The following is a 16,123-nucleotide window of genomic DNA, read 5'->3' as shown; positions in this document are numbered from 1 at the left end:
TCAAATGAAATAGCAAATTACTCTCTATTTCTGCTGTGACTCTTGAACAGCTGTCTTAAAGAAGGGAGTATCTCTCCTTCAGAAATCCTCCCTATGCTACAAAACCCCTAAAAAGTTCCACACTCATCTATATACTGGTGGTGTTCTTGAAAAAAGACAAGGGCCACACAATGTGGCCAAGAAAAAAACAGAGTTGCCTGGAATCTGTACATCTTTCTTGTATTGGGAAAAAGATTTCTCCAAAAGGAAAAGCTGCTGCTGCTCTTTGCCAGAGGTAAGTTAGGGCTGATGAAGTTCCACTTGATCTAGCCCTCTAGAAAGTTGGCTTTGGAACAAACATTGAACACTCAGACAGTAAACACTTTTCTAAAAAGCAATACACTGAAGTTAATCTGAGCAATACAGACGCTTCTTCCAGACTACAGTACTCTACAAAAAACACCCAAACCCCACACAAACAAAAGGATCTTTTGAAGGCTCAAATTTTAAAACAAGCTTCTTACCTTTGTAGGTACCCAGAGCGGCTGGTTTTGACAGCTGTATCTACAAGACCTTCCCTGCCAGCCATGCAGTGAAAGAAGAATTCCTAAACATAAGGACAAAACCATCAGCATTCTGCTAAATACACCAAGACTGGCAATTTATGTTCCTTCTCAAAAGCTACATATGAAAATAGGGTGAACAAAGTCAATTTATCACAGATACTCTGTATTAAAATACCAAGATCTAAATAAACTTTAGTAAAAGCACAAGCAGTATTAAACTTACAGAAGGTTTGATTCCAGTGAGAAATCTGCCAGTCACAAATCCTCCTGAACTAGGGGAAAAATCATAAGGCTGGAAACATGGCAAAGATTTGCCAGATGCCATCAGCGGGGGTCTTCGACCTTCCAACTCAATCTGGCCCAGCAAACAAGAAATCTGTATGTGGGCAGAAAAAAGGAAACATTGCTTTTCCATCCAACTTTTTGCTCATGTAAGCTCAACAATTTTTATTGAAAAAAACTAGTAAAAATTTAAAATGTTCATTAAATGTTGACATTTTCATTAAATGTTCTTGCTGCTGATAGGCTGAAAGTGCATGTAGATCTCATCTGGTCTTTTAAAGTTATTCCATCCCCCTGACTCATCCTCAACATTCTCATTCTTTATGTTTATTTTAACACAAAGAGATATAAAACTAAAAATATCATGTCTCCAACAGAGGCCAGGAAAAGTTCTCTCCTACAGTAGGTTTGTTTGTATGAGCTGCAGCACTCCTGAAAGAAGGTCTGCAGTTTCTATGAATCATAATGTACTGAGAGCTGATTCAAAAATAGAAGGTTATAATAAACATTGATTGTCCTGCATCACCCACTGAGGTCTTTATTACATTCTTCTAAACTGCTTCTGTACCAAAGGCCTCTATTCCCAAAGCCCAGAATGAAACCCATGGATATGAGCCAGCAGTGTGCCCCGGTGGCCAAGAAGGCCAACAGCATCCAGGCTTCTATTAGAAAGAAAGGGGCCAGCAGGACTAGGGCAGTGATTGTTCCTCTGTACTCAGAACTGGTGAGGCCACACCTCAAGTACTGGGTTTGGACTGGGGCTCCTCACTGCAAGTAAGACATTGAGGTGCTGGAGTATGTCCAAAGAGGGGCAATGAAGCTGGTGAAGGGTCTGGAGCACAAGTCTTGTGAGGAGCAGCTGAGGGACCTGGGGTTGTTTAGCCTGGAGAAAAGGAGGCTCAGGAGACCTTACTGCTCTCTACAACTCCCTGAAAGGAGGATGGAGTGAGATGGGGGTTGGTCTCTTCTACCAAGTAACAAGTGATAGGACGAGAGGAAATGGCCTCCAGTTGCACCACAGGAGGTTTAGGTTGGATATTAGGAGAAATTTCTTCACTGAAAGGGTTGTCAAGCCCTGGCCCAGGCTGCCCAGGGCAGTGGTGGAGTCCCCATCCCTAGAGGGATTTAAAAGATGTATCGATGTGGTGCTGAAGGACATGATATAGTAATGACTTGTCAGTGCTGGGTTAATGGTTCGACTCAATGATCTTAGAGATCTTTTCCAACCAAAATGATTCTGATACTAAAAAACTTGCTTTGGTATTAGACATCCAGACAAGAACTTCTCAATAGCTTGCTTACATTCTGGGTTAAATCACATTAATACATGCAGCTGCCAAGTACTCCAGCTGCCATTACCTGCATTGTATTTACAGTGGATCCTTTGGCTCCTGACTGTACCATCAGCTGTAAATTGTTTGCTGGAAAGCTCCTGTGGAGACCAAGGGGCATACAAACCTAAAGAGTTGTGATGGAGTGAAGGGAACAAACCAAACCATTAATAAAATAATGCATCAAAGTAATTCCTATTGAAAACTTTAAGAAAGTGAAATGATGAGCAAACACAAACATTCCCATTTATAATCCTTAAATGGTTTTGAATATTAAACCACCCTCTCATTCAGGGAGGATAAGGTTGAGGTAGCAAGGCAGCATGTGAAGCCTCATGCTAGGGACAGATGGAAAGCTTCAGCCTCCAGCACAGTCAGGCACCCCTCGTCGACATTAAATTAACTCAATCAGAAAGTCTCCCAACAAGATTAGTATACACAGATGCCTCGATGCCAACCTTGTTAATTTCATTGTTGTAATTGTTTACTTCCTCCTTGAATTTCAGATCAACCATGTTAAAATCCCTCTGGTCTTTGCAGAGATGGGCATCCTGCCATTTCCCTTGGATCTCTTCGCATGTTGCTGTTTCTGGCAAATTAAGAGCAGCTCTAACAGCCTGGAAGTAAAACACGGGAGGTTTTAGGTGCTAAGCAGGCATGATTCAACAGAGCAGGATTGCAAAAATTTTTTAATTACCACAGGAAAAAACAATTCTGCAAGACAGACTTACTTCAATACCTCCCTGGCTTGACTTTTCAATAATTTTTTTCCTTTTGTGGTCTGCTTCAGGTTTAACCAAAATATCTTCAATCCCTGTCAAAGAAGAGAGACAGAGCACATAATATCTAAACTGAGTCAGACTCGAGGAAGGAATCACATTTGGTGTCAGGGATTTTGAGAGCAAAGAGCTGGAAAAGAAAGTTACACTTAAAGCTACAATAATTGTGAAAATCAAACTGCAGCTGGACAAGAAAAAAAAAATAAATTCTGAGTGGCTTTTTTGAGGGAGAAGGGACAGGCTGTCAAAAAGACCATGCACCATCAACCAAGCTAATCAAAATCCATGCCCTAACTTAGGAAGTCTTGACTTCAACAGCATCTATAAAATCTTAATTGGTGCACTTACACAAACAAGAGTGTGACAGGCCAGCCACATCAAACTGTTTTTTCCTCTTCCATCCACTTTGAAATTGCTATTAGCTGAACTTTGAGGAATCTGTCATTTTCTATCTTTTTTTAAAAAGGTAAACTAAAAATAGAGACCTTTGTGATGACAGGACCAAGAAAACAACAGTTCAGAACAAACAAAAGGCTGGAACCCTAACTCATGTAAAGGTTCTGTTTTTCAGAACAGTAAAAAAAACAAAGACTCACAGGAGGTTTTGCTCTAAACAGAATTTCAACACATTTAGACTGTGTACACTTTGACTAGACGGGACAGAAGAGACAACTTGATGGACATACTCAAGATCATACTTTCTTTTCATGCTTAGGAGGCCAGCTGTGCACCAACCAGAAAAAAAAACCACCAAAAACTAGGTGGGCAAACACCTATCCCACTCGAGGACAGACTTCAAAAGGTTATTCATAGAATTCTTAGTGTGTGTTATGCCCCAAAGTGTCTGTTTTTTGTCTCAGGAGGTGCTGCACTACAGCAGTGTGCGTTAGTCCTTGTGTTACTCACCCATTGTAAATCCCCTGTAGAGCTGCAGGTAAGCAGTAAAGAGGCGTCCCAGACATGTCAGCACCTTCCCACTGGTTGCACCCCCATAGATCTCATAGCAACAGTGGACCAGGCCATAGGCAGAGCTGCCAAAGTGAGCCTTGTCCAAGACTCCACACAGCAATTCCCCATTTCTAATAATAACCTGAAAAAACAAAACGCAGCTATTCAGCAAACAGAAATTTTGATCTTATTATGTTCTCTGCAGGCTCTCTGTGTCATCTACAGGACAATAGGCTTAAAAGCCCACATACTTGTGAACAATTAAACATGGCCAGATTATCTATACTTCCAGAATTTATAGCAGAAATAAAACTTGTAACACCATCAGTATTTTTCCACTCCCAAAGCCAAACAACGAAGACACACAGTCTAACAAAACCAGATGGAATCTCTATCAGGCAGGACCAGAACAGAGCTCCTCCTGACCCCGAGGCCTATCCTCTGATCACCACCTCCTGGCAGGAGCTGCAGCTGAGGATCTGGTCTTGGCTCTGTCATCCGCCTGCTCCCCTTCACACTCCTCCACTCCATGCACCATTTTATTGCAGTGCAGCCCAGCCCAGGCTCCAGAGTTGCTGCCCCAGCATACCTGAGATTCACACATTGAATCCAGATTGAGGCACCCGTTTGCAGGTCCCTTTACCCAGGCTCTTCCACCAATCTTAGCTTTCCCAGTCAGGTTCAGTGGGGCGTAGTTTTCTGGAATGATGTTTACTAACAATGTAGAAACAACCTATAGGGAAGCAGGAAGAGTGGCAAGAACTATTATTTCCCATATTCCCTTCTTAACGTAAAGAATTTGACATAAAGGAGAAAAGCAACATCCTATACTTGTTTTTTCTACTTCAACAGCTCAGAAAGCCAAAGTTGACAAGACAGGAATATCCCCTTGCTACTCTAGCTTTTGAAAGACAATAAGCCCAGACACATAATTAATCAGAAACATATGACACCAGAGATTTTTCCAGTAATTTGATATAGACACGCATTTTTATATACATATATAAAAAGAATTGTCTGTTGGGTTTTACAGGAAAGACTGAAGAGAATTTCCCCTACTCTGCTATGAGACATAATACTTGGATTGAATGCTAAACTCTCTTAAACAGTAGAAAACAGAGCACTCACTTGGGCTTCCCAGATATTACACCAACCAAAAAGTCAAATATCAGAATATTCAGCTACAACCTTTAAGTTAATAGATTTTAAAGCACAGATTGTAATAACAGGTTTACTACAATCAGCAGATTCCCTCTGTACTCTCAGGAGTGCAAACTGCAGCATCATACTTCTCTCTGCAGCACTGTTCAGAGCAGTGAGTACAAGTACTGTTTTAATAGTGCAGTTTTAAATGAATGATGACTCTCACAGCTCAGTAACACACACCAAGGTCTGTGTGGTGTTCATGGGATCATTTCAGCAACTCTCAGCAGCAGTGTTTTTAACGTTAGCCCTCTGCTTGCTCTGAAACCACTGGCATTCTTTAACCCAGTCAGTTATAAACTACCTGCTTTCCTGTCCATAATGGCTGTGGTTTCATAATGGCAGGAGGAAAGATTTTAATTCTTCCTTTCTTGTCTGTTAGCCCTCGGTAAACCAGCTCCATGTACTGCTCTCTGGTGAAAAAGCAGCCTCGGATTGTCATGCTGACTCCAGAAATCATGTGGTCCTGGATCAAGCCAGGAAGTGGCTTCCCATCCTAAAGAGAAAAGGAGAAAAAGGGGAGGGTGGGACAATAAGTCACGTGCTAGCAGCTCCCAAAACTATTCCACCTGGGTAAACGCACTAAAGTAACAGGTAAAGAACTTGTCATCACAGCACAACTCTACCAAAATCTATTCTGCACATTGACTTTAAAAGGAACAAAATTGTTTGGATGTGCCAGGTATTCCTCAAAGAGAACAACAAGTGGAGACAGAAATCAGAAAAAAAAAATCAAAAATAAATTACAGAAAAAAAACCCCATCTAATTTATCACAAAACAAACAAAAAAACCCAGAGTGATTTTACATAAGAATCCATTTATCTGACAGTTTTACTTAACTTTGGGACCAGATACTGTTCATCAGCGAAGGCCAAGGTGTAGGCTTCTGCTCTGCCCAGCTCGCTCTGTGGGAAGTGGGCGTTCATTTCATCCCCATCAAAGTCAGCATTGTAGGCCTTGCAGTTGGCGTAGTGAAGCCTCAGCACTTTCTCTCCGGGCAGGATTCGGGCCCGGTGAGCCTGGATGGAGGGTCTGTGCAGGGTGGGCTGGGGGTTCAGCAAGGGCGGGCGGTTCAGCAACAGCACGTCCCCGTTCTTAATGTGCCGACACACCTGCAAGGGAGTTTGGAAATGCCTCACAACCCACACATGCCATCTGAAAATACACATACATCCAAAACAAGTTCAAGTATTAATGTTCTGCACAGAACTTTGGAAGAGAATCAAGAGTACTTGCCCCTGAACGGCCTCTGCTCTCCACCAAACCACACACTAAGCCACGTGTGCTCCCACAAACCACACTGAGGAAACCAAGTCAGAATCACAGAATGGTTTGGGTTGGAAAGGACCTTAAAGATCACCTAGTTCCAGCCCCCCTGCCACGGGCAAGGACACCTCCCACTCTCACCTCAAACCCCCACCTAACCTGGCCTTCAACACTTCCAGGAAGGAAACTTCCACAGCTTCTATGGGCAGCCTGTGCCAGTGTCCCACCACCCTCACAGTGAAGAACTTCTTCCTTGTATCTAATCTAAAGCTACTCTTTCACTTTAAAACTGTTACCCCTCATCCTCTCACCACATTCCCTGATCCAGAGCCCTCCCAGCTTTCTTGTAGGCCCCTTTGAGTACCGAAAGGCTCCTATAAAGTCTCCCTGGAGCCTTCTCTCCTCTAGTTGAAGACTGTTCATCACCAAAATTTCTGCCCTAGCAGCCAAAGAATAAGTTCTCAGCTCTTGCAAGGGATGGAGATGGGGTTATTATGAAGTTTCAAAGGCTGACTAAGCTGCAACAAAGAGAAGTCAAACCCTCCAGTATCTCAGAAGAAACAACCAATACAGGCAGTAAGCCTTTCACAAAGGTGAATGTCTGTACAAACACATGGGTATCAGCGTGGTAGTTTCTTGTTCTGCCATCTGTAAAACTAGCTGGCAGTGGGAAAATGGGTCCCAGGTTACAGCAGCCAGTGCTGAAACACCAACCACTCCTCCCCTGGTCAGTGCCACCACCAGCATGGCTGACACACAACAGAAGGCTCATGGGCAGCCCACTCCTGAAGACATGTCCTGTCAACTGCTTGTGTTGTACCTACTGTACAAAACTTCAGAATAACCACCAAAAAAACTGCTCCAAACAGAGAATCTATTTAATATCTCAAAACGAGAGGAAAAAAAGATTTGCTCAGGAGGATGGGGAGGAAGGGAGACATAAAGCATAAAATAAAAGCAGTATTTTATCTTCTGTACTGCTAAGACTTCCTAAGAATAGGCAGCTGCAAAAGACAGACTACTCTGCATCTGCACAAGACAAATGCCACACACTGCACATTAACAGCAAAATTCAGGATGGAAAAATGGTTTTTAGATTTTGAAAAAGTATCAAGCTTTTCTTCCCACCCCTGCTCAACATCTTCTCAACTCTTGCCCAAAGAAAAGCCAACCCTGCCCTAGGAGTCTGTTTGAGCAGGCCATTGGCATCATTAGCAAAGGCAGGAACATTATTAGGAACATTATTATTTTTGAAAAACACCAGAGGTGTAGGAGGGCTCTGACAAGCCCTCTGCTGTACTCACAATCTTCAGTCCTGACTGGGGTGCGCCTGAAGAAGGAGTGAGGAGCTGCTTGGCTATGGCTTCCCTCTGGGTCAGGCTGCTTGCACTCAACACCGTCCGAGATCCATCTTCATTAATAACCATGGAGGCCCCAGGGTGAACCTTTGGGCCATTTATGACAGCCTGCCTCAGCTCTTTGACATTCCAAGGAGTGACTGGCTGAGGATAAGTCAGTTTGGTAGCAAATACCTAGAACAGGAGGGAAGAGATGCAAGAACTTCAGCTTAAACCAGTACCGAATCGCTGAGAAATGTCAACTCATACAATCTAAACATAAATTAAGCTCTTGGATGCACCTCCTCCTCAATCTACCATCATGCCAAATAAATACATTTCTGCTAAAAACCTCTACCATGAGAATAGAAACAATGTCCTTTTTACACTTTTTTACTGTAGTAGGAAAGGAAAACTCAATCAGCAATTAAAAAAAAAAGAAAGCATGATGTTCTGCAAACAAGGCAGCAAATGCAGAGAAAAAGTGCATTACCACAAGGCCCACTATTTGTAGATAGGCAAACAGAAAAGATGATAAAGTGAAAAGCTCAAATTAAGGCTTGGTGTCATCCCATGTGGTTAAAATTCATGAAGGATGAATGAAGTTGGTGATGTTATTATGGCCTTTTCTTAAAGGCCGCTGTAGCCATTACAAGTTACACTGCACAAACACTGCAGGAGAAACAGGATCTACTTATAAAGTTTGCACCAAGTCGCAATCCCAGGAAGCAAACACAGCTTTTCTTTCCTTTTCCTTTTGTTTTTTTTAATCGTCCTTCCCAGGTGTGGTGTTCAGCATAACAATAAGAACTTCCTGCTCTTCAATGCGCCGTTATTCACACGCAGTAGCAGCAGCATGCAGCTATGGCACAGCGGGGAGGAAAACCTCCAGACGAGTCAGAAATCTCCACAGGTTACACTGCCTGCAGCGTAGCTCCGAGCATTCCAGTGGCGCTCGGTGCCCAGCTATGGCACAGTGGGGAGGAAAACCTCCAGATGAGTCAGGAATCTCCACAGGTTCCACTGCCTGCTGCGTAGCTCCGAGCGTTCCAGCGGCGCTCGGTGCCCGGCTGCCCAGGAGGACAGCCCCTGCCCTGCCCTCACCATAGGGATGCCGATCTCGCTGGTCCCGATGTACATGTCGGGGCAGATGACCGAGCGAGCGGCGAAGTCCACGCGCTTCCCCATCATGTGCTTCCGGAACAGCCCTTCCTTCTTCTCCAGGAGCTGGGAAAAGAGGTGAAGGTCACGATTAAAACCTGGAAGCCTGCAACATCAGACAGATGCTCCAGCTGCTACAGTGACGAGGGTCACCAAAACGCCCACACGCTAACCACAAACACCTTGCTTTTTCCTTGTTGCATCAACTTTTCTTGTTTCGACTGTCCTCAACACACAGAGTGTCTCAAGACTCTGCCTGCTACCCACCTGACGAATTCCAGGGTATTTCTCTGTCGTTAGCTTGTCCATGTCACTATCAAATACAATGTTGACGTGGCTCTGCAGGCGAATCCAAGCGTTGTACAATTTATCTGCAATGGTCTGTCCTGGAATCGTTGTCAGGACAGAATGATCCAGAGGTTCATTCTCTCCTGTCTCCTGCAGAAACAGAAACTTGGACTTAACAAAAAACACCCTGTATTTACTAGGCTGAGATCATAGTACTAAATAGCAAATGAAATATTGGCTCCTGTTTTGTACCTCATTAAAGACACTCATTTGTTTTTTAAAATGAAAGCATTAACAAAGTAAACTTAACTTTTTCTTATTACAACCCAGTGGCTCAGACAGGTCTGCTGTCACACTTCAGAAACTGACTTGGATGGGACATGTTCAAACACCACAGCTACATATACCAGTGGGATTTTAAAAGGTGATTGCTAATCAATAATCTCCTGGTGACAGTCTCTTTCCAAATTAGATGATACTGGTTAGTCAGTCCATGCTACAAATCACTGAGCTACCAGAAAGTCCTAATTGTAGATAAAAATGATATAAATCCAAGAGCTTTTTCACATACATTGCTTTGTTTTCAGTTTGAAAGTTCATCAGTCACATCTGAAATGCATTAACTGTCACATCAACCATTTTAAGAACACATCTCCACCTAGTGGCTAAATTCTGAGTAACTAAACATGGTTTCAAACGTTTTGCACTCAAGATGTAAATCAAGTTCAGCTGAAACTGTCCAGTATCAGGGAACCCTCAACAATACAATTAACAATTAAATAGGAAAAGAGACATGGTGACATCCATTATTTACCACCATGTGAACTCGTTGGTAGCAAACAAAAGTGTTGTTACTAATTAAACATATTGTAATTTTTTGTTTGGTTGGTTTGGGTTTTTTGTTGTCCTTTTTAGAAATCAACAGTCAAAAATAACCACAATCACAACCACCTCTACTAGGCTTGGAAGGTAAATTGGCTTCTTTTCCCCCCATCATTTTTCATTCAATGAGATGCTGGAAAAGTTTTATTGTGAACTGCTTGTGCTGTACATCTTTCATTCTCCAGTAACAGGAGCCTGTCACTATATCTAACACAAAAACCATGACTAAAGAAGTTTGTTTAACATGTTTTTCCCCTTTGTACCAGGTGGGTGAGTGGAAAGAGGCTTGAGAAAAAAAGAAAACAAACAAACAAAAATGCTATGGAGAGCATCTCCAGCAGCCCAGGCAAAAACTGAGACTGAACAGCTTAAACAGGAGCCTGTCTGCACTCAACTCACATATCCAAAAAGCAAAGAATAAAACAGCCAGCAATTCTTACTGTTTGGATTCCTTCTTCTGTAATTTTTATGGGCTGACACTGTTCTTTTGCCATGAAAACCAAGAGCTTCCGTATCAGCCTGGCATCTTTCATGACAGCCTGCAGGTTCACAGTCTGGCCGTTCGTGAAGAGCCGGTCCCCAACACGATTCACGGGACGATACCTGCAGCAGATCAAGATCACAAGGTTAGAGCCACCAAGAAACAGCCTGATAAACCTCAAACTTTCTAAGCTAATTCTTCAAAGAATGAAAAGTAATCCCTATAAACTAACAGGGAGCATTTAAAAATTTGTATATTATGCTGGGACAGTCATAAAAGAGGAATGATTCCTTAACAAGAAATTCTATCAGTATATTCTATAATTATAATAATTTAGAATACTAATACAAAATACGTTTTTTTCATAATTAGTACTTCAATCCTTTAACAAACTCATTTGACATTATAATAAAACTTATCATCAATTACTGCTGTTATTTTTATTATTTAACTTTTTTAAGCCCCCACTGCCACTTCTGCAGACCCATGCCTATATTACAGGTGTTTGTATCTCCAAGTTCAGCAAAAAGCATTCACTAAACCTTGTGATTTCTAGAGAAGTTTTGGGGGGAAATTTTTACCTTGAAGGAGGAACCACAAGCAGATCTAAAAAAAACATGTCTGGACTGAATCCAGAAGTCTCTTGGGGATCCATCCCAGGGAAGAGAGATCACAAAAAGAAACCTATAAAGATACAGTAGAAAAAGATTATCACTTTATTACTCATTATCACTCATTATCACTGCTATTGCCTGGGAATTCAAACCCCCAGGTGGATTTGGTCTATCGAGTCAAAAGAATCTGCTAGGTTAAATAGTAGCAAGCTTGTTTAAAGTAAAAACTCTCACTGTTCTTTTTGGTCATACAGGTGATTTTTCAGGAACAACTCTGAATAAACACACAGAGCACAGCAAAAGCAAAAAGCAAAGCAGCAGGAAGAAACCGTTTCCAGCTACTCGCTGTGACTGACACACGAAACTCCTTTAGTTTTTCCTGGCAACTGCAGACAGATTTGGTGCACAGGGAACTCAAAAATAAGAGACTACTAAATACATTCTCAGTCTTTAACAAGTGTAACTGTGGGGAATGTTAAGTGCAGAACCTTATGAAGACCAAATTCTCTGTGAACAACAATCACAATTTGTGGGGAGCCACAACCTGAGAAGAGCTGATCAAACCACTCACTGAACCCAGCTCTCTGCCCTCAGTAGCTACTGGTCCTCCTGCCACAAAACCCATCTGGCAGCCAGAGCCTCTAAGACAAAAGGCAAAGAAGACAAGAAGCTCATACAGGAACATTTGCAGACTTTGGCCAACAAAAGCTAGAGAAAACAATGTAATGTCTCTCCTAACAACAGTTACCTTCGTTCTTCCACAGAGCCATGATGTATTCCTTGGCAGTCATCGGTGTCAAGTACCCTCTCTTTCCTAAAAGACTGTCATCAATGGCTGAAAAAAAAAAAAAATTAAAAATGAAAAAGAAAAGTTGTATTTAAAAGAAAAAAAAAATCACAAGGTTTTGGGTTTTTTTGCTTCTAGTAAGTGCTGCCAGCACAGAGGACTGGAAATACATATAAAATGTATTGGCTGACACTGACATAAAGTATCATGGACATGTTTGCTTTGGGGATATGGGATTTACTGAAGAGCCTTCCCAGTATGGAAGAAACAAGCCATTTCTGTAACTAATGGGTATCGGTGTAAAAACTGAGACAAAACTTAACTTTAACATCTAAAGTGTATGTTGTATTTGATTAATGGTGAGCTGGGCTCCTTCCCCCAATGATCTCATCCACTGACCAAATCACAAATCAGAGTCAGCCTGCAGCTGGGGAACACACAAGTGGGTCTGAGTGTTACCAGTGAGACTGAGGCTCCCATGAAATACCCAGCTGGATGAGACTCCAGTGACAGTCAGCAATCCATCTGTGCTGAGAGTTAAGAGTCAGAGCTAGCAGTATTTCAGTGAGAAAGGAAAACACATGGTTTCCCTACTAAAAAGCTGAAAAATTATTTTTTTTTAAAAAAAGACAGATATTTTAGGTCTCAATTTCCACTTCTCTTGCAGGCCAGCCCCTTGTGTCCCAGGGAAGCCAGAGTACAAGACTCAATGAAAAGCAATTCTCCCATGCTCTCAGATGAAGTTTCCTACTCTTCTGTTGGCTAACGTCCAGAAATCCAGATTTTTCCACTCTGAAACTTCAATTCCCTATTCTTTCTCACAGAAAACCTTTCCATCCCTTAAACATGAATGCATCAATGCCAAGGTTAAAAGTACTCCCTCCAAGGCTCAATACAATGAGCAACCATGATGCAGGCTGTGCAGAACATAGGTAACTCTGCAGTGCAAACCTATTTCAGAAGATTTTATACTTCACTGTAATGAAAATAATCAAGCAGTGTTACAGCCTTGGTTTTTGAACACTGACAGGAGGAAGATACTTCTGGCCTGTACTTCAGCTGTGAATGTTAACAGCAACTGTAAGAATATGGCTAGTTTTGAAGTTCCCTGTGGTAACACAAGGTATTCTAAATCTAGCAACTCACCGGACCTTCCAGAACAACTATTTTTCTTCATGAGCATAACAAAACATCCTCAGACTTTGGACAGTCCTAAAGGGGCCCCTTCAAGGCCATTCTACCAAATGGAATCATCTCACTATATAAATCTTTTCTAAGGTTAAATAATCCACATACAAATCTGCTTCAATTCTACCTGGTTGTGTAAAGGATCAACAACACAACAAGAGGAAAAAAGTAACTTTAAAAAGATTCAAACACTGTGTTAATTTTAATTAAGCCTGGAAAGTGTCACCTCCTTTCTTTTCTCTAAGAGAAAATTCTTTAAGAGGAAATTTTTCTGTAAGAGTGAGGATTACATCATTGTCTTTCTGAAGTGAGGCTGGTCATCTTCCTCCTGGTTTATTTTTATCTGGTCTATTTAAAAACTCTAGCAGAAAAACCATCTACCCACCATAAATGACATGACCCAAAACCCCATTAGAGTTGACACAGGTCATGCTTTTGTACTTCTTTTCCAGACATACAGACACTAGCAGCTGCAAGAGCACAGAAGGCTCCCTAATAGAAAATTTTAGTAGAGTCAATTTTAGGTACTCCCCAGCTGCTGAGTTTACTGTTTTCTTTACTTTTTTTAATAAATGAGTCACAAGTGCACAGTCACCGCTAAAAATCCAAGCACCTGAAGTGCAGGAAAATGAGTGCAAATGGATCTGAGTAGAAGACAAATGTTTCACCTGCTGGTTCATCCAGAATGTCCTTCCCTCCTGTCTTAGAGAGTACTGCAGAGGGGTAGGTCACTGTCAGCTTGCTGTTATGCTCCTTCCTCACTAGTGACCTCCTAGATCTTAAAGGAAAAACAAAGAAAACCAGGAAAGGCAGATCAAAGTTAATACAAATGCTCAGAATATTTAACTTTACACCAGCTATTCAATTCCTCATGTAGGTAAACTTACTTGCAGTTTGGGCATTTCTTTGAACTCATATGTGCTTTCCAGAACTGGGCTATCAGTTTATTTCTACATTCACACACATTTTTGACCTGAAAAAGGAAAAAAAAAAAAAAAAAGTCTTGAAAATAACAAAACTAAGTTAAAAAATTTGATATGCAAAAATGATTAAACACTACACAAATAACTATGACCACAAACATCATTAGTATCAATGCTCACACACGTTTGTATTGATTTAATTCATGCCTGGATCTCATGTTCTTCCCATACTTGCTGGAAAGCAAGCACTTTAAAGTGCAGAAAGCACTTTAAGTACAACAGAGTTCAGAAATCCAGGACAAAATCTAGTCTACATGGTCAAAGACAGACTCTCTTCTGCACAGGACTGTTTTAAGAGGACAAAAGCCAAGACCTCAGGAGAAGCACTGACTGTACTTACGTTTGAACACTGATCTCTTATCTGATAACTCTGTAGCATCTCCTGAACGTGGCGATTTAACTCTTCTTCAATTTCTGAGCCTGTTGCATCTGCACATTGCTCTAAGAACTGAAAAATAACAGAATAAAAGCATTTGGAATGGCTGTACAGTTGTAGAACTATCACCTCAAAAAGGAACAGGGAAATACTACGTGGTACTTGCCCTGTTCAGAATGACTTCAAGATCGTGGACAGCATGAAGCAACCCTTTCTCCAGAACCTTCAGCTGACTTAGCAGCAAGTGAACCACAGCTCGAGTGCATGTCAGCATGTGACAATTCAAACAAGAACCTCGAATTAGAAGGAATAATTTCTGGGGAGAAAAAGGGGGAAAAAAGTTATCCTGGTAGGCTTACTAGCTTGCACAGTCAGTGAGTCAATAGATTTGCTTGAACTTAAAGGAAGTGCTACTGTAATTGATAAATTAGACTAATTGTTCAATTTAACCACAAAGAATTGGACTGAAACTAAAAAATTCTTTCAGCCACACAAACTCACACAGCACCAGAGGCCTGAAGCAATTGCTGCTGCCCAATTTGATTCCTTGGTCAAACACAAGGTCAAACACTTCAAAGCTAGGACAACACCAGAAGTGGGATGGGCCTCATTTAGCCTCATTCGTCTGAAAGTGAGGGGTTTTAGTCTCAATAAATACCCTCCACATGAGCCAGCTACTAAAAATGGGGAGAAAATTCCCATCTACATGGGAAATTCATCCCAGCTTGGGATCCTGCTATAGGCTTCACAAACCTTCCTCAGCAAGGACTACCAACTGTAGGGCAGCTTGAGCACCATCCCTCACTTCACCAGCCAGACAGCAGTCGTGCCATTGTAAGCATACGTACGTCAAAAAACAGAGGGTTGTAGACAGTCAGAGGCAGTTCTATGTGGCCAAAATGACCAGGGCAGTTGCTGAAGTTCTGCATGCAAGTTGCACATGCTTCTTTAGAGTCCGGAGGGCCCAAAGCCAGGTCGTACAGTCCATTGGCAGCTGGATTCCCCACATTATCCAGATACTGAGCGTTTGTTATGGGCTTGACACTCAGTTTCCTGAAGTTGAAAGAACAAAAATTAGTGGCAGCAATGAGCTACGTGACATGCACTTGAATGGCACAACTAGCATTGACACTGAGTAGCTAGATGATTTTTTCAACCGATGGAAACAACTTTTTGAGGGCACTTTGTGCATACAATGGTGATTTCTGTACCACGGGTTACATGGTCCAAGCACAGTCATTCCTAAGGCAGCAAGTATTTCTTTTATATCTACAGCCATTTTATGGAGGAGTCAGGTCACTTTATCTGTGGGTCCTCTCAAGCAGCAAGGGAACGAACACACCTAGATGACAACAGCCTTACACCTTTGACAACGCATAGTGCTAACATCACCCCAACACTAAAGAAACTGTGACAGCTCTCCAGAACTCCAGGAGAGATGACATGCTGGAAAACACTGCAAAAAAAAAAACCTCTGCAACAAAACTCTCACCTCTGCAATGCTTACCAAAGTCTCTTTGGTGCTGCACTGTTAGGTTCTGATCCCAGAATCTGTCCCACCAAGAATCAAGCCCAAGATTTCCACCCCAGGGCTTCTCAGGCTCTAGCAGCTCTGCTGGCACTAAGAAGCAGGGGGTGGTGGGAAGCCAACACATCCACTAAAGAGGCCCC

At 42.0% G+C, this 16,123-nt stretch overlaps 1 protein-coding gene across 1 annotated transcript in view; it reads right to left on the bottom strand.

The window, feature by feature from the left end:
- Nucleotides 1-15,505, bottom strand: part of POLR1A (polymerase (RNA) I polypeptide A, 194kDa) — a gene marked incomplete at its 5' end in the record, with an annotated part of 29,940 nt that extends 14,435 nt beyond the window's left edge. Inside the window, 20 exon segments of the mRNA XM_008936517.1 lie at nucleotides 504-586; nucleotides 769-921; nucleotides 2,187-2,285; nucleotides 2,617-2,775; nucleotides 2,890-2,972; nucleotides 3,844-4,027; nucleotides 4,475-4,618; nucleotides 5,393-5,584; nucleotides 5,917-6,201; nucleotides 7,660-7,887; nucleotides 8,797-8,919; nucleotides 9,121-9,291; nucleotides 10,464-10,626; nucleotides 11,086-11,188; nucleotides 11,867-11,953; nucleotides 13,762-13,871; nucleotides 13,981-14,066; nucleotides 14,417-14,524; nucleotides 14,619-14,768; nucleotides 15,301-15,505. Coding sequence (XP_008934765.1) covers nucleotides 504-586; nucleotides 769-921; nucleotides 2,187-2,285; nucleotides 2,617-2,775; nucleotides 2,890-2,972; nucleotides 3,844-4,027; nucleotides 4,475-4,618; nucleotides 5,393-5,584; nucleotides 5,917-6,201; nucleotides 7,660-7,887; nucleotides 8,797-8,919; nucleotides 9,121-9,291; nucleotides 10,464-10,626; nucleotides 11,086-11,188; nucleotides 11,867-11,953; nucleotides 13,762-13,871; nucleotides 13,981-14,066; nucleotides 14,417-14,524; nucleotides 14,619-14,768; nucleotides 15,301-15,505 — 2,916 coding nt within the window.
- Between the last annotated feature and the right edge of the window lie 618 nt (nucleotides 15,506-16,123).

This window comes from Merops nubicus, unplaced genomic scaffold (genome assembly GCF_000691845.1).
Source record: "Merops nubicus isolate BGI_N331 unplaced genomic scaffold, ASM69184v1 scaffold10053, whole genome shotgun sequence".
In the NCBI taxonomy this organism is placed as follows: Eukaryota; Metazoa; Chordata; class Aves; order Coraciiformes; family Meropidae; genus Merops; species Merops nubicus.
Note: the sequence above shows the minus strand (reverse complement) of the source record. Positions and strands in the feature narration are given on the sequence as shown.